This window comes from Mesitornis unicolor, unplaced genomic scaffold, assembly GCF_000695765.1.
Source record: "Mesitornis unicolor isolate BGI_N332 unplaced genomic scaffold, ASM69576v1 scaffold12835, whole genome shotgun sequence".
In the NCBI taxonomy this organism is placed as follows: domain Eukaryota; kingdom Metazoa; phylum Chordata; class Aves; order Mesitornithiformes; family Mesitornithidae; genus Mesitornis; species Mesitornis unicolor.
In genome coordinates, this window is record NW_010183615.1 from 67,380 (window position 1) to 94,851 (window position 27,472).

Here is a 27,472-nt window from a genome sequence, read left to right on the forward strand (position 1 = left end):
AGTCCATTATAAACCCTTGGATGACCCCTGAACACCTGCAGGTGCATTTGTTCAACAAGCCTCAGAGCCTGAACATGGGAGGTACTAGACCTATTTCACATATGTCACAGATGAGGGAAAACAATCTGAAACATGTCATTTCAAAGCCAGATGCCCAAAACGGAAGTTCCCGGACTGTCAGCGGGGTCACTTCTGCCACACGAGCACAGCAAGGAGCCGTACCAATAAGCCCGCTAACAGCAGGACTGATCCCGCGGACAGCACAGGTCTCCTTGAACCGCAGGCATGTGTGCTAAAAGCCAGATGTCCTGGTTTGTGTCTCTGGCACCGCACTGGGCCACTGGAGCCAAACTCTTCCCTGACCCAATTGAACAGATGTCAGGGGAGCGACGATAGCGCAGGGCTGTGCCTTTTTATCTTCAAAAGAGCAGCTGCAGGAGGGCACTGCCACACGCGAGACCGTGCCTATAAATTCCAGTGCAATGAGGCATTTTGGAGTTTTGCACTTGTTCCCCTCTGGCAACCTGCAGCACAGGGGAGAAAGCAAATAGCAACCCATGGCAGGGCGGTTTTGGCAACCTGAACACGATTCCTCACCGCTGACATCTGTGTGACCATCATCCACTCAGGAGGGATGTGGAAGTGAGCACCGGCCGAGTCTCCCAGCAGCACAACCCCTTGTGAGTCCGCACCTAATTAACACATTTTATTAGTCACAAGAGCAGAAAGAGCAAATCGAAACAGAGCATGGAGAACAATGCTTAAAGGACAACAGTAATGGCAGCTGATGGAGTCATGGGCAACTGGGTACACCACCCTTCACATAGTTGAAATGTTCAGACCCTGCAATGGGATTTTCACCCCATCTGCAGAAAAAATTGACTAATGGACATGTGTCAACAACTCTAGAGAAACAACTAGGGACTGGCCATGAAAAACAGGGAGAGGCTCTGCTAATCAGAAAAAATCCTGGTTGTATTCAAGGATGGGTGTGTTATTTCAGCAGAGGCTCTGCTGTGCAGCCAACATTTATTTTTCCTACCCATAGAATATGCATTAAAAAGTACTTAAACATTTAGGGAAATCGGATTACTCAGGACATTGCTCAAAGCTCCTTATAACAGAACTGGGTGGTAGATGTGCTACTCGTGCGAGTATTTCTGCTGGAACAATCTGGCTGGTTTATAATTAGTGTTACTTAGCATTTGTAGATTGCCTTTCATCTAAAAATGTGGAAAAGTCTTGCCAGGCAATGGTTCATCCCCAGGATGCTAATTTAAATGCAAGATAAGATAAGCAGCAACTGTAGTCATGGCTGTTTAGTAGAGGTGTTAGGGGTGTTATTTGTGCATATGTGTATACACAGGCACCCACGTCGCTGTCAGGGTCATCAGTCGATACCATCAGTTCACCTTTTTAATGCTTTCTCAGGAAAAGAATCAGCATCACTGCTGATGCAATTGCCAGTATTTATGGCAATGGGTCAAACTGGACACACACAGAGATGATGCTGCTCTCCTGAACCCTCTTGTTAGGCTCCAGGTTGCACAGAAGATGCAGAGGTGATGTCTCTGCTGCTGCTCCCGATCTACGTATTTCAGCTTAATAACTGTACTGGCTTTTAACAGGAAGCTACCAGCAGCCTGTGCTTTTCATGTATCATCTTTGCCCATTCTCATTTAAAAAAAAAAAGTTTTGCCATTTTGCCTTTCTCCTGAAGTTGTAAAGCCTGCTGTCTTTCCCATACATGGGCAGTGACCGTGAAAATATTAAATTATTCGTGAAAAGAATGCAAAAGACATGTTGTTTCTTGTATTGGCTGTAAAGATTTACCTTTGCAGAATTTCTCCTCATAGGGAATTCCATCTTTTGGATCCACGCCCTGTTGGAGGAGAGAAGGGGCAAGTGATAGTATCTATCTACAGCCTGAAAAATGGCAGTGCAGAACAAAGGCTGAGAATTCAGTTCTTCTTAAATGTTTGCCTGCAACAAGCACTGCATCATAATAATGATGCTTTCCTTTCCACTATTTTAGTAAGTGTATGTACATTTAAACTAATTATAATTGCTACAATTTAAATAATCATAAGCATCAATAAACAAACTTCACTCATAATTGCTTCTCCTATGTTACCTTTTTTTTAATAAATACAGTTTTATTGCTTGGAATATCAAAGGCAGTAAATAAATTGGAGTAATTGGAATTGGTTAATAAACCAGAATGAATAAAAAAGAAACATTTGCAGACTAATTCAAAAGGAAGAAAAAAGAGAAGCAGCTATCAGGAAGGAAGTATAAGATGTAGCTACATTTACTTACCCATATGCCATTGCAGTTAGAGTCACTTTTCACATCCCAGTTATCAGGACTAAAACAGAAGATAAAACAGTGTTACAGAAAACAAAGCAAAAGGGGCTTTTGAGGAAATCAGGTCCTTTGTGCCATTTTTAACTAACGATAGACAATAATTACAAATTCCTTTCTGCACAGAAGGGTGGGCATTTTCCCCATTTTGAATCCAGGAGAGGCAATTTTTCCTAGCAAAATGCAATAGGAAGCGAGAGCGGGAGACCTTTCTCAAGGTCGTGCTGCTATGACTGGCTGAGGTCTCCATTTGAGGTGTGCAGGGAAGTCTATCTGAGGAGCTGGGAAGTATTCTCTTGGAAGGGGTTCATATATTTAGCTCTACTTTTCCACCAACATCATGTAAGGGTTGGACACTGGAGTTCAGCAGCCTTGTCCAAAACCACAAATGAAGCTCATTCTTCAAGAACCCACAATTTTCAGGAAGCTTTTGAAATAATTAAAAGCTTTACCGTCTGCCAGGGTACACAGTGGTGTTTTTGTCGTCGCAGTCTCTGCCTCGCCAGTGATAGCCCCTCAATGTCTGAAAGCCAGGAGAAACACACAGATAGGATGGTCACTGTTACTCTTGTGCTTTTAATTTAAAATATCTAAAATGAGAATCTAGCTCAAGGTGTAGGAATAAAATCCAGTAAATGGGTTATATTCCAGAGTCCCTTTGCTAAGCTTTAATAAATGACACCTTGCGCACTTCGGTGCAGAATTAAGACAAGCTGGCAATTTAATTTGGTTTTTTTTTTATATGACTTTACTTCACCTCTTATTAATTCAGTAAACAGACCACTCAGCAGCAGAGCAATTTGTTTCTGCAGGGAGCACAGCTTTATGTGTGCATCTCCCCAGGTGGTGTAAATGAATGATTGTTTTTTTCATCTAGGAAAAAACCCACCTTTATAACAAAAAAACCTCTATTCACTTCACTACTATACCTATTTTCACATGAATGAATAAGGCTTTGCAGAAAGTAGGAGGAATCCCATAGACATTCTCATTATCAAAGGATTACTGTACCAAAGGAAAGTCTTTGCTTACCGGGAAAGTGCTAAATTTATCTCCATCAAAATCTTCAAAAGGCAGTTTATTTCTTATGACACTGTAAAAAACAAAAACAAGCACAGTGTTAACATATGGAAGGGAACCTATTTAGAAAGAAAACAACACTGAATTCAGAACAACACAAGCATTCAGAACAGATAATAGCTGGCATGTTGTTCACAGCTCCATAATCAGTTTTATCTCTGCCCTTGTACTTCAGCAAAGTGATTCTGTTGAAAGGAGCAAATTTGGTTTTATTTCAGTATCTGCTGACTGGGCCTCTGGTGAGGCTGATGGGCTTAAGCATGGCTGCAATGTTGAACGCTCAGTCTCTAAAAAAACCTAGGACATCAAATCTGTGGTAAAAGTAACAATCATTTTTGTAAATAAATACAACATTCAACCTGGCAGAGATATGAAATTCTAATGGAAGTCCTTCTACCGGAGAAAGTGCTGAGAATGGGACCTTATACTGATGGAGACTAACATTCTTTTGTTAAAAACCAATGGCAAATACCCTTTCTCATATGCATCCTTCAAGTCTTTATGCCATCTCTCTACTGTTGTTTTCAGTCTAGAAGACTTGCGGTTAGCTTACCAGGCTGCAGCTACACACAGAGAAATGCTTATTTTATAGGGCAAAAGTGGATTTAATATGAAGAAGGACCATACATGCTGAATTCACAGGTGGCCTTACACTGTAGCTGAGAATCAGAGTCTCATCTTGCACTTGCTGTGTCTAGTCCCACAAACTTATGGCCATGCTCAAACATACTCAAGAAAAGTATTTTATCTTAACTCGAGCAATGGAGACCTGAACCCTTACTGGTCCCCCTACAGTGCTTAATTACATTAACCTTTTAAAATTACATATTTTTTTCCATTATGACTTTTATTTCCAGCAACCCTATAGGTTTTAGCAGCATCTGAAGCAGGTGTTGAAATGATGATGTCAGCTCTGTGCCCCTTCCTTTTTAGCTTGGACAGGTGCTAGCTTTCACATGGTGCTGCCCACGCATGGCACCTCTCTTTGGCTATGGGATACAACTTAGCTCACCTACATGGAGCAGCCTTTCATATTTGGCACAGCAGGCAGCACTCTTTGAATGATATGCTCACCAGCCTTTCCTTGGAAAGTTTTCTTTCTGAGTTCTGTTTTCTTAAACATCTTGAGATTCTCCTGCACTTTGCAACTGTCACTTAATTCGCGCATCTCACAAGTTGTATGGGTGCTGGTGGCCTTCCTGCACTGAGCATGGGCACCACAACTGGGTGAACAAATGAAATGGAGCAGTCTCTTGAGCTCAAGAAAACTCAGGAGAAAATTGGCCCCCCCTTGGAGGTGTCATATCTTTGAGTGTTTTGTATATTTGACCATTGAGACCTTCTAAAATTATGCAAATATTTTAAGTACTGAAAAAGCGTAGGGATCCCTCCAAGGGCTCTTACTTACCTGAACTCTGTGCAACCTCCCTCTATGGTACCTGGACTGTGGTTTTATGAAGGAAACCAACAGAAGTAAACTATAGGAAGCTTTGTTAAGCTTTGTTAAACTGAGGATAGTTTTTGTCCTTTGAAAGAAACAAATGTACCATATTCTATTTCTGGTTAAGGACTGAAAACTTTATACATACTATTTAATCTTCTCACACAGGTTATCCAGAAGAGGAAAGGCACATATACTTGAGAACCCCATGAAGCTCTTCTGGAAGGGAAGAAAATAAAAGATGATGGATGGATTAGTTCACAGAGGCAGCCTGGGTTGGGATATTCAGTATCAGTAAAGTCCAGAGCTAAATAATTTATTTTCTGCCTAAAAATATCTGAAAACTCCAATGACTCCGTTAAACACGCTACATGCCAGAGGATTTAGATCTGACACAGCACTCAACTTAAGGATTTCAACTAAGCATTTTATAAATCAAACACTCTTGCTTTCAAAGAGATGTAAAATTAAAAAGGAAGCAAGAATCTCCTGTGAAACTGTCTCCTCTCATGTACCAAAGTTATTTTTTTCACTCTTTGTAAAAATTACTGTTCTCATGATCAATACACATGATAGTCTCTGACATAGTGCAAAAGCAGTGAAAACAAAATACTGTCGGCCATAAAGCTGTTTTCTGCATGCTCGGGGAAGTGTGGACAAGCCAAAGGTCAGGAACAATCCCAAAGTGAGGAGAAATGGAAGGATCCAGGGTGTGTATTGATTTTTAACGAGATTTTTACCTAGAAATATCATAACTAGGCTTTATCTTTATCAGAACTGCAAGCCGTAAAAGACAGCTGCTGCAGGATAAACTCTTTCACCACTGATAGGTCATAACCATGGGCCAATCCAGTTGAGATCCCAGGTAACCAGGAAGCTTCAGAAGCTGAAAGACACCTTGCTAATGAGTACTCAAGCTATGGCAAAGTTGCTCTGCATTGGTGATCAACCTCAAAATAAGCTGCTGATGTGGCTTCACTCTAAGTTCAGGTGGTCTTTAAATACTGGGAGCATTCACATAGTCTGTAAATAGAGGGCTAGTTGGTGTGCAGTCTAATTAAACTGTATTCACTAAGGCTGCATTCGGCATCTAAATATGGAGCAGATGAGCAGATGGCCATACTCGTAACTTTATGCAAAGGGTAATTATTTATACTGCCATAGCACTTAAGAACTCTATCCATGGACCAGCTCCCTTGTGTTACATGATTTATATGCACAGAAAAAAAAAAAGATGGTCCTTGCCCTGATGATTTCAACCCAAATCTGACATACAGCAGAAGATAAAGGTTGAAGCGCAGGAGAGGACAATGAAAGGGCTCTATTTTGGGGCCAGTCCTGTTTAGCATCTTTATCAATGATCTGGATGAGGAGATTGAGTGCTCCCTCAGCAAGTTTGCAGATGACACTAAGTTGGGAGGGAGTGTTGATCTGCCTGAGGGTAGGAAGGCTCTGCAGAGGGACCTGGATAGGCTGAATCAATGGGCTGAGGCCAACTGTATGAGCTTCAACAAGGCCAAGTGCCAGGTCCTGCACTTTGGTTGTAATAACCCCATGCAGCGCTACAGGCTTGGGGACGAGTGGCTGGAAAGCTGCCAGGCAGAAAAGGACCTGGGGGTGTTGGTGAACAGCAGGATGACCATGAGCCAGCAATGTGCCCTTGCAGCCAAGAAGGAAAAAGGCATCCTGGGGTGTATCAGAAGGGGTGTGGTGAGTAGGTCGAGAGAGGTTCTCCTTCCCCTCTACTCTGCCCTGGTGAGACCGCATTTGGAATATTGTGTTCAGTTCTGGGCCCCTCAGTTCAAGAAGGACAGGGAATTGCTTGAAAGAGTCCAGCGCAGGGCCACAAAGATGGTCAAGGAAGTGGAGCATCTCCCTTACGAGGAGTGGCTGAGGGAGCTGGGTCTCTTTAGCTTGGAGAAGAGGAGTCTGAGCGGTGACCTCATTAATGTTTATAAATTTGTAAAGAGCGAGTGTCAGGAGGAAGGAGCCAGGCTCTTCTCTCTGATGTCCAATGACAGGACAAGGGGCAATGGGTGCAAACTGGAACATAGGAGGTTCCATGTGAACATGAGGAAAAACTTTTTTACTGTGAGAGTTACAGAGCACTGGAACAGGCTGCCCAGTGAGGCTGTGGAGTCTCCTTCTCTGGACACATTCAAAACCAGCCTGGATGTGTTCTTGTGTGACCTAGTTTAGGTGATCCTGCTCTGGCAGGGGGGTTGGACCGGATGATCTTTCGAGGTCCCTTCCAACTCCTGAGATTCTGTGATTCTGTGAAAGGCTGTTAACCACCATGAGAGGCAGTAAGCCCAGCATATGAAGCTTTGAGTGATGAAGGAGAGCTTCGAGGTGGCACTGCAGGGCAGTGGGACAGTGGTGCCGTGGTGTGTAGAGCACTGCCCTGCAGCTCCAGGGAAGGCAGGAAGGTGTTTGCTTGGACAGGTAACAAGAGATGATGGAGATAAGGGTCTCACATTGCCCAGAGCAGGAGGTCAGTCACAGCAACGTGTCACAGCCAGGATCTCCACGTGGAGAGGAGGGCTGAGAGAGAGCCCCTGGTACAAAGGCAGTAGCTAAGGTTTGCACTGTTGCCTGAAGTGACCAAACAACAAGGAGAAGATGAACAAGAGCAGTGCCAGGGGTGGAGCCATGACACTGCACTTTCTGAAGTCAAAGGAGAAACCCGAACACAACTGCGAAAGAATTGGACAGAAACAGCCAAAAGCAGCAGGCAGTGGGGCCTTTCCATGAGCTGAAAGACCAACCTGGTCCCACTGCTGTGGCTCCAACCAACCCATGCTCTTCCCCATCCATCCGCATCCCTGTATCTGACCTCCCTGCCAGCCTGGTTGCCTCGTGGCTGCATCCTGCAGCATGGCAGGCATGGAGACCTCCTCTTTGCTCTCTGTGTGTGCATACACATGTATGGCCAGGTGGGCAGAGAGCACAAGAGGCACGCAAGCAGGATGCCAGCTTTTCTCAGACAGCTTTGCAAACCTATGTAATGCCATCCTGGAAAGACGAAAGAAACCACTTCTCCCACCTCCTCCATGTAGGACTAATCTCAGCACTAGCTAGAAAAGCTCTAGAGGCTTTTAAAGACTTCCATCAGGCTAGGATTTACAGTGTCTACATTTGAGCTGTTGGCTTTTCACTTCAGCCTAAGTCACAGCATGCAAAGCATTTGAAGTTAAGGCATCCAGAGCCAAAACTGCACCAGAAAGACAAACTACAGGGCTTGCAATAAATAAATAAATAAATAAATAAATAAATAAAACATTATTTCATTCTGCTCACAGGCTGCTTTTAAAGTCTACCCTTCGCTGTAAGCGGAAAAAAATCTTCCCTGCCTTTTTCTCAGCTAGACATTTGAAAATTGTTGCCGACTGCATCTCTGTTAGTTTCAAAGGAGGACTATCCTGCAGCCCTGTCTAATTCTGTTGGGAATAGTTGGCATGATGGTGCCCTGGAAGTGAGTGATGTTGAGTTGGAGTCTCTGGCTCCTCAGCCTACGTGTCCCCATAGCACATGGGACAGTGAGGTCCAGATGTCTTTGGCTCTGCTTAGGTGTGTGCAGGAGAGCTCTGAGGGTGTCTTGGGCCTCTCTCAAAAGGCAGCAAGGAGTACAGGGTTAAAAAAAAGGGATAATATTTGCCTGTGCAAATATAAGTGAGAGAGCAGGAGAGCACAGGTAAGCAGGCAGTTCTTCCCAACAGAGTCAGGCTACGACTGCAGTATGTGTTTTTGGGATAAGATGGGTTACTTGCCACTGGATGACATGAGAGGGTGGGCAGGAGACTGGTTTGTACCCGTCTCTGTCTTGCAATCACCTTTTTAGCTCCCTCCATGGCTTCCCACTTCTGCTGCTGGGCTGTGAGTTGCAGACACCATGTAGTCACAACAGAATCGTATGCATGGTGCTTGCACTCATTAAATGCCACAGCCATGACTCTGTCATTCTTTCACTGCTATTGCTCAAAGATGCCTCTTAGTTTCTTCTCTGCCCGTAAGAAAAGTTAGCTCTAGAGGTGCTCACAGTGATTGATAACACCAATATTTTATTCATTGCCTGTTAACATCCCCTAATGACATTTCCGTAACTGTTTTAATTGGTTTTACCAAAAAGAATAATAATGAGCCCATAATGATTGTTGGTGTTTGATCTAAGCAAGTCGCTCACAGATGGCTCACTTCTTGTAATGAATGGAAACATTTATTAGATGTTTTGGGGTTGTAGCCACTTTCATTGCATCTCTACATCTGGAAAATACCTTTTCTTTTTCCCAAATCCACAATGATCCTAAGAATTGCCCAGTAAATACAGCCCCACCCCCCTGGAAGCCAGACAGACCTCCCATTCTCATTACCAACAGCCATAATGTTTCTTTTTTATGCACAGTCACACACAGCTGCCAAGCAAAGATGGAGACTGCTGTCTTGCAAGAATCTCTTCAGAAGGCTTTCCCCAAATAGGCAATGGGGCAAAAGCAATCAAAATAGAAGATATGGGAAGAATGAGCAGATATTATTTGATGTTTCTGTCCTGCATGTGCCAGAGCATAAGAGGCCAGGTGAAGGGTTTTCTCTCTCTCTGCCAGTGTGGATGCAGAGATGTCCTGTCACAGACAGGATGTTTCTGGATCCTCACCCACACATTCAGCCAGGCAACCCTCGACCATGATTTGGGAGTGTTCTGTTTGTGCAGGTGATTTTCTTACTATTTTATCACATGCTGCCACTCTGGGATATGGGGCTTATGCAGGCATGACACATCCTCTGCTCTCTCCTGGAGATCTTCCTTTGTGTTTCTCACTACATTGTTTTTCTGGATATGAAATGAAATTAACCACAACCTAGCTGAAGGAGAAGTTGCAAGAGACTGTAATGCCTCTAGAAATGTTGTTGTTTTTCATTTTCTAGCTTTAAAATAAGTTTCAGCAAGGGTCATTAATGTTAGGAACATGCTAGGAGTAACTGCAGGAGAGGGCTAACCAGCCACATGATACTTGTTTTAATTTGATCTGACCTTGTGTTTGAGGATTTAGAAATACATTGACTGGAGAAACCCAACTATAATCAAGGCCTTGCTGTTTCTAGCTGAGGGACAGTCTGCTCATCCCTCCTGCTGCCAAATAGGCAAGTAGGAGCGAGAAGAAGCCAAGGGCATCACGACATAGAGCAAGCGAAATATAGGGGCATTGGGGCATCAAGCAGCTTTGAGGATATGGGAGAGCAGAAGGCAAGCTGGAAGGAGACCCCATTGCACCAAAGGGTTAATGCCAACCATACCACCCTACTCAGGACAGCTTGAAGGTACATGCATGGACCTCAGAGGCCAGATGGAGCTGGTCATGCAAGGGACGGACACAGCTTGATCCCCCTTCATCCCCACACCTGCACCCGGACTCAGGCTAACAGAGAGGACTTCCTCCACTTGGAGCATGTTGCTGCAGGTGTTAACATGGGGACTTGCATCTGGGGAAAGTGGATTAGAAATTGCGTGTAATTTGAGCGGAAATCTCAGGCCTTCAGTAGCTCAGCGCTGAGTAGGAAGGAAAATTAATAAGATCCTGCTGGTTGCTGTTCTGCGGGAGCTGGGACCCGTCTCTCCAGCGGATTGTTTATTTCCCTGGCTATGCAATTTGGCAATTGCCCAAAGGGTAATTAGGCACCTCAATTTTCACTTTTGTGAGTAGCATCACAGTGAGGATTGAGGAAGAAGCAATATCGATAATTTCTTCACAAACAGCAAAAACATTTTCTCTGCATTAAGTGCCTGAAGACAACTGAAAGCAAGCTCTAGGGCTGAGCTGACTCATATAAGTGAACCCAGCAGAATAAAATCTGCCCTTCCCTTCTCTGCTACCTTATGAGATCCTCTATAAATCTGAAAACCTGTGGAGGTGGAAAGAATTAAAACCCCAGTTTTCAAGTTTACAGGCAAAAACAGCCTCTCAAAGATAAAGGAAAAATATGCAGAATTTGCATTCAGGCCATTGCTTGAGTTTCAGACAACCCCAAAGTGCAGTCAGGCACTGTGCTCTGAGGCAGCGGCTCAGTTCATGAGGCTCCCTCTTACATACGGCTACAAGGGCAAAGCAGGGATGACAAGGGGCAAGGAAGAAGCATGAAACAAGGAGGAGCAATAATAAACACTGCAAGAAGTTTGAAAGAAGGAAGGAAGCTTCTCTGGATGGAAAAGCACAGAGCAAGGTTGAGTGGGAAATTCCTGCTTTTGTAAAAAAATCTAAACAAAATCTGTATCTGCTGTATTTTGTTTTAAGGCTGGGGGTCCCACCAAAGGTGAGTTGGGCTAGTACAAGTGAGTGTCTCAGCGTGGAGCTGTGCTATGTTGCTCACAGATTATATCTTCAGCTGCTGCATGAACTTCAGACACTAATTTATGTCTTGGATGGGTATAGACACTTATCCCTACTCTACAAACAGTCTGCATTTTTCATGGGTATTTTTTTTCTGCTCTTCCCATACTTTCACATTTCCTCCTTATTATCTCCCTCTCCTTCTTGCCAGTGTCACCTGATAGAGCAGATCCTATACCGGATAGGACCGAGGCAGCATTCAATTCAATGATGATCAGGTAGGCTCACAATTATGCAAAATAAACAAGGACTCACTCCCAATAAAATACAAGTACAGCGTAAAACACCCTAATGCCACTGATTTCTTACCAGATCCTTGGAAGTCTTCATAATCTTTTTTGCTTTCCTTATTGCAGTACTCAGCCCCATCTAGGAGAGCAAGAACAACAACAACAAAAAAAACCCAGATCAGCCTCACATTATTCTGCCAGTTTTTCTCCCCATTTTCTACTTTTTTCAAAATAATGTATCAGTCACAGCACAAAAAATTGATGTATGAGTCCACAAACTCATCATCAGTTACTTTTTATTGGACTAACAATCAATTATCCAATCACCCTCTATGAAACTCCAGTTGCAAGAACTCATTTATTTTGCTCCAGGGCATCATTTATTTCCTAAGGAAAAGTCCAGACTGGTTAAAGAGCTTAAATTAATATCCTGACTGCACTGCATGAGCTGCAGGGGACAGACTTCTCCAGTGACTCTTGCTGAAGAACAACTCATCCATTAGATGGTCGAAAGAGGGTTACATGTGCGACGTTAGTCTGACCTGCTGTGGAAGGAAACATTTGGTCTTGCAAGGATATGGGTTGTTCTCAGCTAAAGTTCATCTCAGCAGGGGAACAGCTGGTGTGTGGGAAGGTACAAAGCAGGGAACAGAGTTTGGAAGACAGATCTCCTGTTTAGGATGGAGGAAGGTTAGCTTTTTATTCAGGAAATACCTGCCCTGGAGGGCAAGTTCTCGCAGACAGTGACAAGACTGTTTTCTGTTGGGTTCATGCAAATCTGGGCTGTAGAAGCATTTTGGGATTCTTACAAAATGAAGTATTTATGCCTAAATAGAAAGGAAGAGTGGGAGAACCACTTTGAGAAAAGACCTTGGAAAGGCATCATTATCAAAGGAGAACAAGTTGACCATTATAAGGCCATGGGTTACAAAGTAGTCAACTACTGGTGATTACCCAATAATTCCTCAAATACCTTTACACCCACGTTCCTCAAAGGAGGAGAGGAAATCTTGTGCAAGGGGCACCATGTGTGAGTTTGAGTGACAGTCAGGGACCAGTGCTGCTGGCAGCAGGAGGACAGATGTGCCATGCGTGGTGCAACAGGACACACATCAATAGCAGAGAAGGACCACACTGTTTTTGCTGCCACAAGGCCTCTTCTCAGTCATGGAGGTGAGGAGATGCCCCAGATATGCTCATGCAGTCCAAATTGTTGAACTGTTTAACAGCTCTGATGAACAGCACTTTCCAAATTCAGCTACAACTTACAGTAGGAAAAGGTTTTCCAACTTCAATTTAGAAAAAACCAAAACAAAACACAACACAGTCACAGGGGGCTGGGAGGGTGTTAAGTTTGCACTATGGGTGCTGTGCTCAAGAGACAGCCAGTTGCTGAGTGGCCCTGAGATGAGCTCAGCTTGCAGGCTTGGGTGCAAACTTCAGGCAAAAGCTTTTGACAAGGTAATACCAGTGTGCTCCCCATTGCTGCTCTATTTTCACTTATGGGCTATATTCTTCCATCTCAGTGATGATAATTCCCATATGTTGTCCTGCATTTTAGGCCACCTTTGCAAACATTCATATCTGTGAAGGCTGCATCTGTGTGACAGTCTGTGTCCTTCCCCTCAGCACTCAGCATGAAGAAGGCTGAAAACACTGCCCATTTGTCCTCTTTCAGAAGGAATAATTGTTTTTATTCTGTAAACTTTGACAATCAGTAAAAAAATTAATTTAAAAAGCAGAAAAAAATCAATTACTTTTTCAGATGTTCCAAATGAAAAGAAAAATTGGGTTTAATCACAAACACATTAGCACTTTGTTTCTGTTCAAAATTGTCAGCGAGGACAAACTGTTCTGTCTGGTGATGACCTGCAATCAGTACCTCCTACAGCCCAGCCTAAGGACATAACCGTTAGCTTCACACCACCCAGGTCTGAGGGCTCCGAGGTAAAGTTCAGCACAAGCTTATATTTATCTGGCTGGAGCTACAGGAACTCAACATAGGGGGAGAAAGTATGATTCACCAAGTGGTAGTATTAAAGCATTTGGAAGAGAAGAAAATATCCTTTGAGTGATGGCACCTTACTGAACAGCGGGCGTGCCAGCTTGGAATACTAAAGCAGGATATATTTGCATTTAAAGCAACCTTACCAACATTTTTTAACTGAGGATAAAATTTGGCATGTCATTATTATTATTGATTCAGGGAGTGATCAAAGCAAATTAATTAACTGTAGTATTCAAGGATCAAAAATGTATAGTGAACAATATAAAGGTATAAGGAAGAATAAGAATAAGCAGCAAGGAACACTGACTTCTAAGTTATTGGTTTTTAATATATGTGTCACATTAATATATGTGTTTAATATATGTTTAATTCATTGTGTCTATATTCTTATAAAAATCTGGACATGTCATAGATAGATGAGAGATGCTAGGAAGAAGCCAAGATACTGTTTCCTAGCTTCTTCCTCCTGGGCAACCTGCTGTCCCCAAAACCAAACAGGCATCTTGCGTTTGCCATAGTTATGTTGTACGTTACCAGCTGCTGTTGTTTCTGCTATAAAACAACTTGAGACTCAGATGAGGAAAAAGGTTTAAAATTGAGTATGATACATGAAAAACTCCTGGAGAGGTAAGATTCATCAAACCCTTTCTGCTGGGCAGGAGAGGAAAAACCTTTTTGCTCTCATCAGCAACATGTGAGAAGCACACACTGTACACAGCTACAGCGATATTGCACACAGAAGCAGAAAACAAGGGAGGAAAGGCTGGGTTGTCCCCAAATGTAGAAGATGCTTTCTCTGAAATGCTAAGGATGAGATCTCCTCCCACTGCAGGGGTTACTGCAGCCAGGACTCCAGGGCGGCTAAGCTGAAACACTCATTTGTGAGCAAACACTCTTGGTTTCATGGGTCACCAACACCACTTGGTTGACCCGAGCATATCAAGCCCACCACCAAAGGCCGTGCAGCGCATAAGACCTCTACTGTTGCAACTTGACTAGCAAGCAGCCTCCTCTCTTGGCCGTGACATGAAAACACCACCAAGGAAGGGGCTTCCTAGGCCCCAGCAGCTGATGGACAACATCTGGAGGCTGTGCAGAGGTCCTGGGTAGCAGCCAGCCCCATCCACCCGAATCTACACAGCCCTGCTGCCCACACTACACAAGATATCCATGCCACGGATGGTCTGGCATCAGGAGGGCCACTGGGATTTCATTCACTGCCTTCTTTCAATGCTCTCCACAGAGCCCATGTATTCCTGGTAATGAATTTTTGGCGAACAGATCTATTTTTCATCATAAACAAATGCACGAATCAATCTCTCATTTATCACTCTTGTTAGCCAGTTCTTTCCCAGGAGAGCAGATATTTACAAAACACTCCAACAGTTTCCCTTCTAACTCATTTCTATCATCCATTTACCAGGAGTATGCATACCAAGGTACCAAAACACTGCAGAGCTTGTTAAACAACACCAGCAAAACTGAGATTTGTTCTACAGCTCCCACGTTTCATTCTGCAGAGGCCATAGGGGGAACGTTTACAATTGCACAGGACAGCCAAAACAAATGGTATGTGCTCTGAACGCAAAATAGGGACCTTCCCTGCAAATGCTGCTGTGCCTGTAGGTCACCCTAGACTTATTTTTAGGAGTCCTGTCCAGGTACAACACATCTACACACAGCACCCTGCAAACCGCATACCACGCTGTTTTCTTTGGGTTTATTTGGTGGAAGGTTGGGGTTGTGTAGTTTAGGTTTTTTGGGTTGTTTGTTTTTTCGGTTTGGTGGTTTGGGGGGGATGGTTTGTTTGTTTGTTTGTTTGGGTTTTATTTTATTTTCTGCCAATGAAGAGGACCAGGGGAAACTGTGAGAAGCAACCGAAAGAGGAAGAACCAGTGCTCAAATTGTGCCTCTTGTTATCACTCATCTATAGGTTGTTTCTTTAGGGCTTAGTCCTGACTGCAGCAGAAACAACTCACATTTCAGTAGATTTTACCTATTTTCACAAAAGAAAGGCTAAAAGGAGGGCATCTTGCTCCCCGGGGCCTAGCCTGCCTCCCAGATGCCTGCTTTACGGTCTGTGGTCTCAAAAGGAAACAAGTCCTAGCTACAAGGTCTACCTTTGGCTGGGAGCCTGCTCTTCCTGGAAACATAGAAGCACTCCCACCTTGGAGTCTGGTTCTGCCTCACCTCCCAGGAAGCAATTCACATTTTCACTGAAAGAGATAGAGGAATGAGAGAAAATAGTGAGAGTATTTTTTATTTTATGAAACCTCAAAGGGTTGCTTTTTTTCCAGCCAGAATTGGTTGGGTCCTACTTTGTCAAAGAGCAGGCCGGTAGCAGCCATGTCCATGAGAGATGTGACTTTTGCTTTTTACAAAGTCAGTGAAGGACCTGACAGAGGGGACATGAACCAGCATGGGAGCTTGCGGCAATGAAGCTTATTTTGGTAAGATAAAATGACATTAGCATAAACATGTATATTTTTGTTGATGTAAGATGACTCCCAGCAAAATCCTTCTACTGGAGATTAAGCTAAAGTCTGCAGCCACAAGGTCTCTAATAATCTGTAGCAGAAAAATGATGGGGAGCAGAAGAGGCACTCTGAAAGGCAGAAAGAACAGTACAAGCTTCTTACAAAACAGGCCATTTAAGGTTGCCAGCAGCAGGACTCCAGTGCTGAAGTCGAGACATTATTCTGGACCCAGTAAAATCAATTAAAGTATTGCCATTTAACTGAACAGGCCAGCTGGCTTAAAATGATCTAGAAACAAGCTGAGAATAATCTTCTACAAACCTGCTTGCTCCTGGGGCCAGAAGGGCAGCTTGGTAGGCAGTGCCTAAAACCCCTCACCCTATTTCAGCCCCTTTTATTTGCTAGAGGAACATCTCTGTATCACAGGACCTGGTGCAGAAAATCCTCCAATCATGTGAGCTGATAAACTTTTCAAAAAAAATATCCTGTCATCCTAAACTAGCTAGTGTGGATACCTGTACCCACTGTCAGCACTTTGGAGCGGTGCTACAGCCAATGTTAGAGCATCTGCTGTTGATGTAATTTAAACCATGAAGCACATTATAGCAACCTTAGACTTCAGCTACCTACAGTAAACCTAGATGTCCCTTCTGATGCACCGTATTATTTTGCCTCCTGACTTGGGGGAGTCCTCACTGTCGCTAAACAAACATGCAGCAAGAGAACCTACGCATGCAGGCCACTAGTGACAATTATGGGCTTGCAGGATCCCATTACGAGTGATATGTGCTTGCACAGCCGTGCTGGTGATCCAAGAGCCATGAATGCCCCTTCCACTCTTCCCCACCAACATCAGGGGTCTGCTCCCGAAGCTGCCCACCAGCAGGGCAGCCCACCTTGCACAAGCCCCCTGGGAGCCCCCGCAACAGAGCCATCTCACCCAGGTTAGATGCTGTCCTCCTCCAGCTCTGTGCTGAGAGTATTGCGCTCTGTGAGAACAGAGCAATATTTTTTATTCATAATTAGAGCCAAGACTCCTAGAATAATCACAGAGCGCTAATGGCTCCAGGCAGGTTGGCAAAAAAAAAAAATTTGGGCTAATTTGTCAGAGACTGGGGAAGTATGTAATGTAACGCATGCATCATTTACTCGACTAGCAGTGTCTCCATTGTGTAGAGAGTTTGCAAGGCCTGTGAAGCAGGGAACATTCTTCGCTTGAGACACACTAATCTCACTAGACCAACATCACAGAAACCAAACAAAACAAACTACTCATTGAAAAAGCAGCTACACATTGATATTTGCCACCTTAAAGGCAATTAAAACCTTAACATTATCCTGCCTTATATGGGCAAGTAATTCTGTATTTATATTACTCCCTTCACCTGTACAGATATGATACTAATTCTGAGAAAATGGGAATCCAAAAGTCTAAATGAATAAACGAAGTACCTGAAAATCAATAGAGTTGAACAAAACAGTCGTTAGTATTAAAGTCTTGTTCAAACACTTGGCAGGGGACTGAGCCAACATTTGCAGGCTCATATAGCTGAAGTGATCAATCAAATTACAAACCAAAGAAGAAAATGTGAGGTAAACTGCATTTTACGCATCTGTGTCTCTGACTGTATATTAATTTTTTTCACCCATAATTCATCTTTACTCAGTCTGACTTGTCACAGAGTTACCGTGGGCAATTTATCAACCACTTCAGCATGAACTCTAAGCACTGCTCTTCTCCTCCCCTCGCCCTTAGCCTCCTCACACTGTCTCAGGGCACCAGGCGACCTAAAAAGGAGTGTACAGTTAGGGTAGAAAAATAGTATTATTGGTAGAGTTCCCTTATTCCTGGCGAGAAATAAACACACTTTGACAGAAAGGGATTTAACTGCCATTTGGAAGGGAGAGGGTTTGCTTGAGCCACTCACTCAAAAGGGCAGTCTCCAGGCCATGCAAATGAGAGTCTAAATTTTGTGTGTGGGGGAGGAAATTCAGTTTTCAAAATTTTTTCAAATTTTTCCTTGCAGAAAGTGCTGGAGCCATCGCTGCAGGTGGAAGGATTTCTAAGTTTTTAAATTTTTTTTAAAGGTCCCACAGTCACTGACAGGGTCTCTGCTGCTGTAACAAGTGCAGAGGAGAAACAGCATGAAACCAGCAGGGCAGAAAGTGCTGGAGACTCACAAATGTTTATGGGGTGAGTAAATACATGGTAATGATTAAAGAAGAGCTTACAACAGAGTAGCTCTGATGTACCCTGTGGAAAGGTGGAGGGACCCATGAACTGTTTTAGCAGTTCAGATGCAGAATTTCTGAAGGAACCCATTTAAAGAAGTTTGGGCAACATCCTGGTCGAATCAAGTTAGTGTGGGCCCTCTCTGCACTCATCTTCTTTCACCCCTGCCTGGGGTACATCCATGTATCTCTGGAGCATGGAGCACAGTAGTTACATAGGACACACACCTGCTATGAAATAAATGTTACTGCCATACTTGGAAGGAAAGTGCTTCTCCAGGTCTTGATACTGGCACCTTGGAGATGAAACACAGCTCATCGAAGCCCATAAAAAGGTTTTCGCTGATTTCAGTGGCCATTGGATGAGGCCCTGCATAAAACATCTTATGCAAACCTTTAGAAATCAAACACATCTTTATCCATCCAGATGCAGGGAAATAGATTTCCAGAAATAGATGGCTAAGTGAATTACTTGCTTTTCAACACTGCCAAACAACCACCATCACTCACAGGTTTTAGTGTGACCAGGGCTGCATGATGACTGGGAAAAAAATCCCAAACCACAACAACGAAAAAAGTCCCAAACCAAACTGTATCTGTTCAGCTTAAGCTTCTTGTCCTGCAGACTAATCCACGTCAAATAGCCCTGCATTTGCAGCAGGTAACTAACACACAGGCTGCCGCAGCAGATCAGGCAGTGTGGAGATAAGTTGTCATGCCACGGTAACATGATGGTAGAGATGATCCTCAGCTGAATATCTGCTCTGGGGTTCTTGTACTGCTTAACAGTGATGAAATAAATTATTATCCCTGCTCTTCTTCTCTGACCCAGATTGGTACAAAGAAAATTTGGCCATCTAATTCCCACTTTCCGACAACCATGTTGTTGATGCTCCACACAGCTAAAGCGTGTTATGTACCTTTCATTCAAACAGACATTTCTAAAAATGTCCATGCTCAAAATGTTGAAGTTTATTTCATGTGCACTGGAAGCCTCCATACAGTTCACTTCCAGCTTAAAAGACCTCCCACAATCTGCAGCTTTGGAAAAAGTGGAAAACCAACTCACCTTTGGAGGAGCGTAGAGATGACAAAGTGGTTGTCCTGGATCCTGTTTACACAGCTTCAAGGAATGGCAGACCACATCAGCATTCATTTCCTTGTCTATGCTGAAGAAAATGGTGTGAAAACAAAGACTATTATGTTCTTCTGGGTCCTTGAAACTAGAAGCTATTTCCATAGGAAGCTAAATCTCCCCAATGCCAAACAGTAACCTTAGTTCACTTCACTGTGGCCCATAATCACTGCTCAGTACAGTGTTGGGTCCTAATGATTTTCTGCCCCAACATCCTATTCAGCATTTAAAATTGGATGGCAGGATGATGAAAAAGCACTGTGCTTTATATGCAGCACCTGAATCAAATACATTATGACTGTTCTGGTTTTTAATCAGTCATAAGTCTGACAAAGATTTAAAGGTTAAAGTTAATGCATATGCAATTTGGCACATATGCATGTTCAATCATTAACTCAAGAAAATAAGCAGAAATCCTTCAAAGATCCCTAACCTTTAATCACCAAGCACAAGTGCTAGGATTGTGTCTTTCTTTTTGGGACACACCTCTGGGCTAATCAGGAATTAAATTAAAATGTTTTATTATAGCACTTCTTGTCCCTGTAAGCACTTTGCAGTCCCTTGGCTAGTTTTAAAATAAAAATAAAAACCTTAGGGAGGAAGAAGGTCTAGCAAAAGCTCTGTTAATTAAACTAAGAACTTTCAAAGAGGAATAGAATGACCTACATTTTATTTTTTTAATCACTTACGTTACTTAGGAGGCTTCCCCAAGAGTGTGTATCAAGGTCGGGGCTGAGAGCATGTAGGGGCTGACAATTAGAAAGCTTGATTAAAGGTAGAAGGGAAAGCAAGAGCTAAGTATTACGGTAGTGTGACTCTGTAGAACCTGTCTCACACACGGGTTATTCAAATTCCTCCCTCAGACAAACGAGCTGAATTTCACAAGGTAATTACATCAGGTGGGCCTGATCTGAGATTCAAATGGAGTATGAAAATGGTTACCAGTGGCAGCCTGTGTTTATTCATTCAGGAATAGCTACATCAAATGCTGAACCAGAATCACTCTCAAGCATCTCTGCTTTAACAATAATGATTTTAAGAATTAAATCCCTGCGTTTCAATCTGACAGCACGTCTGTACATGGCAAGAACAAACTAAGCAGAGACCTGAGAGGACACAGCAATACTTACAGATCAGCTATGTGTGGTCCATAAAGTTCAGCAAGTACATAACAGACACCTTGCAGTTTTTCTAGAAAACATAATTTTTTTAAAGTAATTGAGCATGGTGAAACTGGTTTTATAACAGTCAAAATACAGAAGGAGTTGGTTCATTAAGGTGAATGCTGACTTATCTTACAGAAAGCATGTGAATCTATGACCTCAGTATAGCACCAGAGAATGAGGAAACCTGAATTTCTAACCTTGCTAAAGCAACATGATAAAGTCTAAAAAGGATAACTAGCATTTGTTAAATGTTCTGAGTATGGCATCATGGAAAAGTTGAAAGAAATCATATCTGATGCAGCATCTTCTAAACAGTTTAAACAAACAGCCTGGTAGGTTTGCAAGAAGAAAGAAAACAAATACATAAATCAAAGTGCAGAAAGTGATTTAGGGCTTGATGCTACTGCTAGAGCTGTCTCAGAGCTCCTATGGGGTTTGTGTGAGTTAAGAGAATCAGTTTTGTGTAGAGCAGGAGTAGCAAAGGAGTAATTGCATTCAAACAAATATTTAACACTTTTGTATGGCTTCCTTTCACTGTCTACAACCAGGTACCCTTTCAGGGTGCTGGCTCAGGTGATTGTCTTTATTCTAGGTGAAATATGCTCTCCATGGCCTTCATGCCCTCTGGAGGACAGCTTATCAGAGATTTCTTCTCTTCTGTTGTAAAAAAAATTAGTCCTCACACCATTTCATAGCCCCCTAGCAAAGACAGTTGAGGGAAAGATTTGGGGTTTGAACACGAAGGGGTGGGGGAGCATGATGATAGTGCTGGTCTGGTAGTTCCCATGAAGGAAAGGTGCCTGTTTCTCGGCCTGAACAGATGAGAGCTACTTAACTCTGCAGATGCCCTGCAAAGGAGGTGTCAAGCCCTGTTTTAGTAGCGATGGTGTTGTGTAAAGTCATGAAGAGGCAGGTTCACACAAGTGCAGTGACGACAAACTTGTAGCTCCTGAAACTGCTGAGAGACATTTTCTCTGGCACCTCCATTACCCAGACAGATAACTATCTATCCTTGGGGAAAAAAGATAGAGTACCCTTGTGTCTACCAAAGAAAAGCCTTAGAAGCCCCCAAAGCAGCCTTTTCCCTCCAGCTCCAGGCAGAATATTTGATTTTAACCAGTGTCAAACTGGACATACCCAGGGCTAGGGGTCTGCTGTGTACAAGACAAATAGTTTAGCTCTGGGGAGGGTACAAAACCCTGAAGCACTGGCTCCACCAGCGGGCACGGGTGCGCTCTCATTCCCGTGAGAAGAAAGACAGATGCTCTCCATGCCAGGACTGCAGCAGCCTGCGCCCGAGAAAGGACTGGGACCAGAAAGGCGTAGCAGAGAATGAAAAGATAATTTCCCCAGCACCCTCCTACTCATACAGTGTTGCAGGCAGCTTCTTTAGCTACAATAGCTGATTTTTCGTATCCCATGCCAGGTGTTTTATTTCAATCAAATTACTAGCTTCATTTCTTTGCCTCCTTTGCCACATAACTCCTCTCTATTGGCTCTTTAAAAGCAATCTGCAAGTTAAAAATTGGTCTCCTGGCTAGAATTAGATTTTATCCTTGTTCACCTAAAAGGAAAGACATTGCAGACATCAATAACCCTGTATTTGGTATCATCGCTGATTAAAACATCCTCTGCTAAGGCTTGCCAGCGGGACCCCTGGCTCCCTATAGTAGCCTGTAGGCAAAGGTGGCTGGCTTCCCAAGCATCATCCCGGTGCACTGCAGGCAATGGTCTCCATATGGGTTTCCCAAACCAGCTGGTTTCCATAATGTCTCTGGCCCTGGAGGAGCCAGCTGGCTGCTGTAACCCATACTGGTGGCTGCAGAAAGAGGAGGGTTTGGCTGGCTCTGGGGAGCAGACGTTGGGGGTCTGCTGGTCATGTTGACTTTTAGGTGCTGATTTCCTTATGCATATAGGAAGCTTGACATGTAATTACCCCACGGCTTAAGGAAGGATGGGTGGTAAAAGGAAAAGCAATAAGAGAAAATTATCATTGAGCACATAGAGTACTCTTGGAAGATACAGATGCCATCCAGGCTTTGGCTTCCAGCAAAATAGACCTGAGCCATGGGCAGCATTTACAGGACTTGCCCTCCGAGCCAACACACATTCATGCATTCACAAACCTCCAGCTCTGCTAACACACACAAGGAGAGAATATTGTGGAGAGAAAGCTCTGCTAGGAAGAAGCTGAAAAAGTCAGAAAGGAAGGGGAGAGAGAGACAAGCTGGTGAATAACTTTGAGTGTTCAGAGCTTAAACCAAACTAAATACTGGAAAATTTAGAGAAAATTTATAGCATTCTTGCTTTTGCCCTGCTTTTGGTAAAAGAGATCCCCTAAACAGCCGTGTTCATATGTGACAAAAACCCGGAGGGTGTTCCTCTATAGCTTCATAGTCATAGAAAGACAAATTCTGGCTGAATTCCAGAGGATAAATATTTGCAAGAAAGATGGTATTAATCATGTTGCCATTTCCACTTGAGCTCTAAGGTGTTTACACAGTGGTGGCTGACACAGAAGCAGAGCACGACTCAGAGGCAACGCCAGAGGCAGGCAGTCTCAAAGCGCATTTCAAGCATCAGACACCTCTGTTTCATCAAGCAGACAGACAGCATCCAGGTAAACATATAGTCTTGCTAACAGCACAGTAAATACTGCCAATTTCCCCAGACCTGGCACTTCTGTCTGCTCAGAAGTCTCGTTCACTCATGGTGTTACTGTTCTTATTTTTGTAGCTTTATTGGCCACGTTGCTTGAATCACACTCATCACAAATATTTCCATATAAATAAGGATGCAATTGTGTTTTCTACACAGTCTAAGGGATTGAGTGGAATTGACAGGTACTGAATGTTTCTCTCTCTTTTTCTCTAGACATTTTTTGTTCTTGAACATTGTGTAACTTCACTGAAGGCTTGATCCAACCCCAACTTGATTATAATCGCTATTATAGGAGGCCCTTAAAAAAACCCACACAAGTTCTTATTCCCTTTTTGGCCCTAGGAGAAGCCCCATTGCCATTAATTTGTTGCAGTTATTCTTGCAATCAATTGTAGGCAGGTGTATAGTAACGAAATCTTTCCTTCAGGTGCAATGGCATGGCCTGCTTTAGTAGGTTTGCTCCTTGAGAGCATCTGCAGCTTTTCTGTTGTCTGAAGCAGCAAGAAGAAGCTGTTGATAGGGCTGCAGCATTCACCTCCCAGGGGGAGGATAAATCGGGTTACATTGTAGCTCTCATACAATCCATAGGACTTTTTCACTCCTTTCAAGTTCAGGGTCAGGTTTTTTCGATCGGGTGTATCCATGCATCTCATAGAAGGTAACTGGATTATACAGATTTAACTAAAGGGATAAGAGGATTTCATATGTGTAAAGAATGGCAGCTGAAAAGAAATATCTTGACATGTCAGTGGAACAAGGTCCACCGAGTGAATCATGAACACAGAGTTAGCATGTCATATTTTAAAGAACAAAATTGTATTTTAATAGCAGGATCAGCGCTTCTAATTGTAACTTCATGGTTATGTGCCTGTAATTTAAAACACTGAGGATAAGACTTATGGAATAGAAATCAGATAAGCATCATTCTGTCAATGAATGAATCCTAGCAATTACCTCCCTGCCCCATCCTGCATCGGAAAATCCTCTCTTGGATAGGAGGGAATTAATATTCTACACACATCTTCTGTGAAACTAGGGTCTACAGAGCAAGATGGTCTCTCAGAGATGCAATTCGTGAAGTCCTATATAAATGACTTTTTAATGGAGAATCCTAAAGCATCTTTTTACATTCATAATGTTAAAAAGATATCATGAATTGAGATCTAGTTACTTGAATAGTTATAGGATGAGTCTGTGAGGCACAAAGCTATTCTGGCATTCAGGCTGCTCTCTATTTAGGGGTGCGCATTTGGACAGCTAAGCTCCTTTGGGCAGATAAAATAAGGGGCAGAAAAAAGAGGAATCTGCATATATCATATGGAATAGCTATTACTTTTGAAATTTGTATAATCAGTTACATTTCAATAGCTTTTCTGTGCAAATCAAATCCTCACATCTTACACCTGTCAACTTCAGCTCATTTTTGAGGTTTTACAATAGCAGCTTCCTATACCTGCTGAAACCATTTTCATCTTCACAGCTGCTATAAAGACCCTTATCAACAAGAAAGAGGAGTGGTTGGGCATACAGTGAATCTATTCTTAAGCTGCTAACAAAGAGACAAAGTGGAGAAAAAGAGAGAGGAAGGGGTCTGCATTCGTTGGTGCTCACTCGCATGTGGACTTAATACAATCCCATGCACCCTAACTTTGGGACAAAATCCCAGCTCTGAAGCCAAGTGAGTCACACTGCTGACTTCCCTGTGGATAGCACTTTGCTGTCTTCCAGCTACATTCATTTGAGATGCTGCACGAGAAGCGGATGAAGCTTTTCCAGATTCCATGTGTGAATTTTTAATTAACAGAGAAATACAGCAGTACCAACGTGACATATGGCACATTATTTGGTACTTACCAGGTATGTAGTTGCACAGTCTCTCCACGGCTGCCTTCACTGTACTGTTGTGCCACTGTGCAAGCTGTTCCACTACAGACACCACAAGCACGCATCCTTCAAACAAACAAAAAAAGAGAGAGAATATGGTTATCTGTGAAGTGTAATGAAGCACCCCGTGCCATAGAAGAATTTCAGGCATCATTGGGCATTTTATTTCTTGAGATGCTCCATGACAGGTGAGTATTCAAGGGGAAAAAATACCTGTGAATTTGTGTCTTTATTCAAAACTGTAAGTTACCACAGAGAGGATGCCAATGCAAGAGGAGCACGCAGAACAGCCTGACTTTTACAGCACTGGATGTTGCTCCTGACAAAACAATTTTCCATCCTTTCAAGGATGAAAATGAAGGAGCCGGGGGCACAGCCACTGTTACAACTGCCTGCTTGGCCACCTGCTCTCTTCTTAGTTCTACAAGAAAAAAGGCACAGGTCTGTACTTGATAGGACTTCTACATCCCTCCACACAAGCCACACAGAGAGCAACTGAAACTGAAAAACACATGGGTGTGAATGCCTGCAGAAAAGACGTCGCAAAGCAGACATATGTGATGACCACCACAAAGCATCCATGGCATCATTTCTTCACACTTTCCTCTGAAGTCCAGCAGTGCTTCACACAAATGGGGCTGCTGAGCCCAGCTGCACATTTGCTAAATTAAAAATGTCTTCAGAGTTCATCCTGCTCTCCTTCTGTGGTTGGAAAGAAACCATTTCCTTTGACCTAAAAAGCTGATTGTTTCTCTTTGCTAATCTGGGAGCAAGCAGGGCTAAAGCCTAGGTGCTGCTTAGACTAGCTGTGGCTGAGGCCCAGTGCTTGCACACCATAATGAAGCATTTCTTGACACGTACAGCACTTTTTCTGTTATTTTTGCGATGATGTTCAATGTGATCCTCACATAGTAGTCATTCAAAATCCACATGATGACCATCAGTGATTCATTTCAAGATGATTTTAAATTGCTGTAGACCAGCATTGTGTTCTCTCTCTCTTTCTGCAGTGGCTTCACCATTTTATCAAGAAACTACATCTGGTGATGCAAAGTCTGACCAAAATAGTCAGACTTGGCAGCCAGAGTGGGGTCCCAGCCTGGACTCAAGAGCCTGTGTAGCAGAGGTAGATATCCCAGGCAGCCAGGAGACTAGAAGCCAGGACACCAATTTCCAGCAGCCTGAATAAAGATTTATCTTTGAAATCCCGGTAGCTGAACCCTATTTTCTCCCTGCTGCAAGAAATCTCAGCTCTCAGGATTTGTTCTGACACAGTCTAGTAATGGAGGTGAGCTGCAGCGTTTGGATGTGGAGGCACATTCACCTTTTTCCAAAGCTCAAGAGCATTTATGCTTAGGGTTTTCAGACTGGCACAGGTTTTTGAAGTGAGCTTTTAAATTCCTCCCAAGTACCTCTGCCAATTTGCCATTAAATCAAAGTGCTGTTTTTCAACGTAAATAACTTTGATGCTCCAATGGATCAAGTGGCAAGTCAAAGAGGAGGTAACACAATTGGAACTTGCTGTAAGACCAATATCTTTGAGTCTTCTATTACTTCTTCTATCCCAAACAGTAATCCGTGGAAATTACAGTGAACTTGCCACCTCTTTTGCTGGGATAAAAGCCCACTTCTCCATGCTTATTAAATAAGATGCTCACCCAAAGTCCTCTGCAGAATGATTTATAAAGCATGCTAAGAGCCATTACCTCCAGTCAGCCTAAAAGAATAGGAGAATAAATGGAGACAGATACAACCAAGAAAAAACTCTGAAGCAAGTCATTCCTTCTTCCCTCTTCCCCTGCCCCCAAAATAGCCACACACTAGCCAAAGGAATTAACAGTTAATTAAAACACAATAGCTCATAAAGAAAAAAAAAAGTGGAATAATAAAGAACAAAACTAAAATCAAAGGAAACATCCAAGCTGCAGGGTAATACATGTTCAGGACTTGGGCTGGAACAACAGCCAGGGCCACTTGATCCCCATTTAAGAACCAGCAGTTTGACAAGGTCAAGGGAGGGGGAGCTGAGGGGTGCAAGAGACTTCAGCTGCTTGGGTGCAAGCCATGCCCTGCACTGGCACCAGAGACAGAAAACAGACCCTGGCTTATGTGCAAGTGTAGCGTGGGCATAACCACACTGGACTGACTCCATCGCTTAGCGCTGAGATGGCAGTGCATGTCCTCTAAACACATTGGAAACATGTTAAAAAGGCATTGTATAACTTGGTTCTTGCAAGGCCACATCTGAGCACCCTACAGACAACCAAAACTACTTTTCCCCTGCCTTTCGTGTCTGTTTTATTCATGAGAATGGATGCTCAGAAAAATTAATGACCAAAATGATGCCTTAACCACAAAACCACATATTCTTTCTGTGCATTCCTTTCTTCCCTTAGCAAGGTCAGGCCTTC

At 43.2% G+C, this 27,472-nt stretch overlaps 1 protein-coding gene across 1 annotated transcript in view; it reads right to left on the bottom strand.

Moving 5' to 3' along the window:
• Positions 1–27,472, bottom strand: part of AOAH (acyloxyacyl hydrolase (neutrophil)) — a 75,181-nt gene that overhangs the window by 35,200 nt on the left and 12,509 nt on the right. The window contains 10 exon segments of the mRNA XM_010184217.1: positions 598–692; positions 1,834–1,882; positions 2,320–2,368; positions 2,817–2,887; positions 3,397–3,457; positions 5,034–5,104; positions 11,578–11,637; positions 19,285–19,384; positions 20,481–20,541; positions 25,032–25,127. Coding sequence (XP_010182519.1) covers positions 598–692; positions 1,834–1,882; positions 2,320–2,368; positions 2,817–2,887; positions 3,397–3,457; positions 5,034–5,104; positions 11,578–11,637; positions 19,285–19,384; positions 20,481–20,541; positions 25,032–25,127 — 713 coding nt within the window.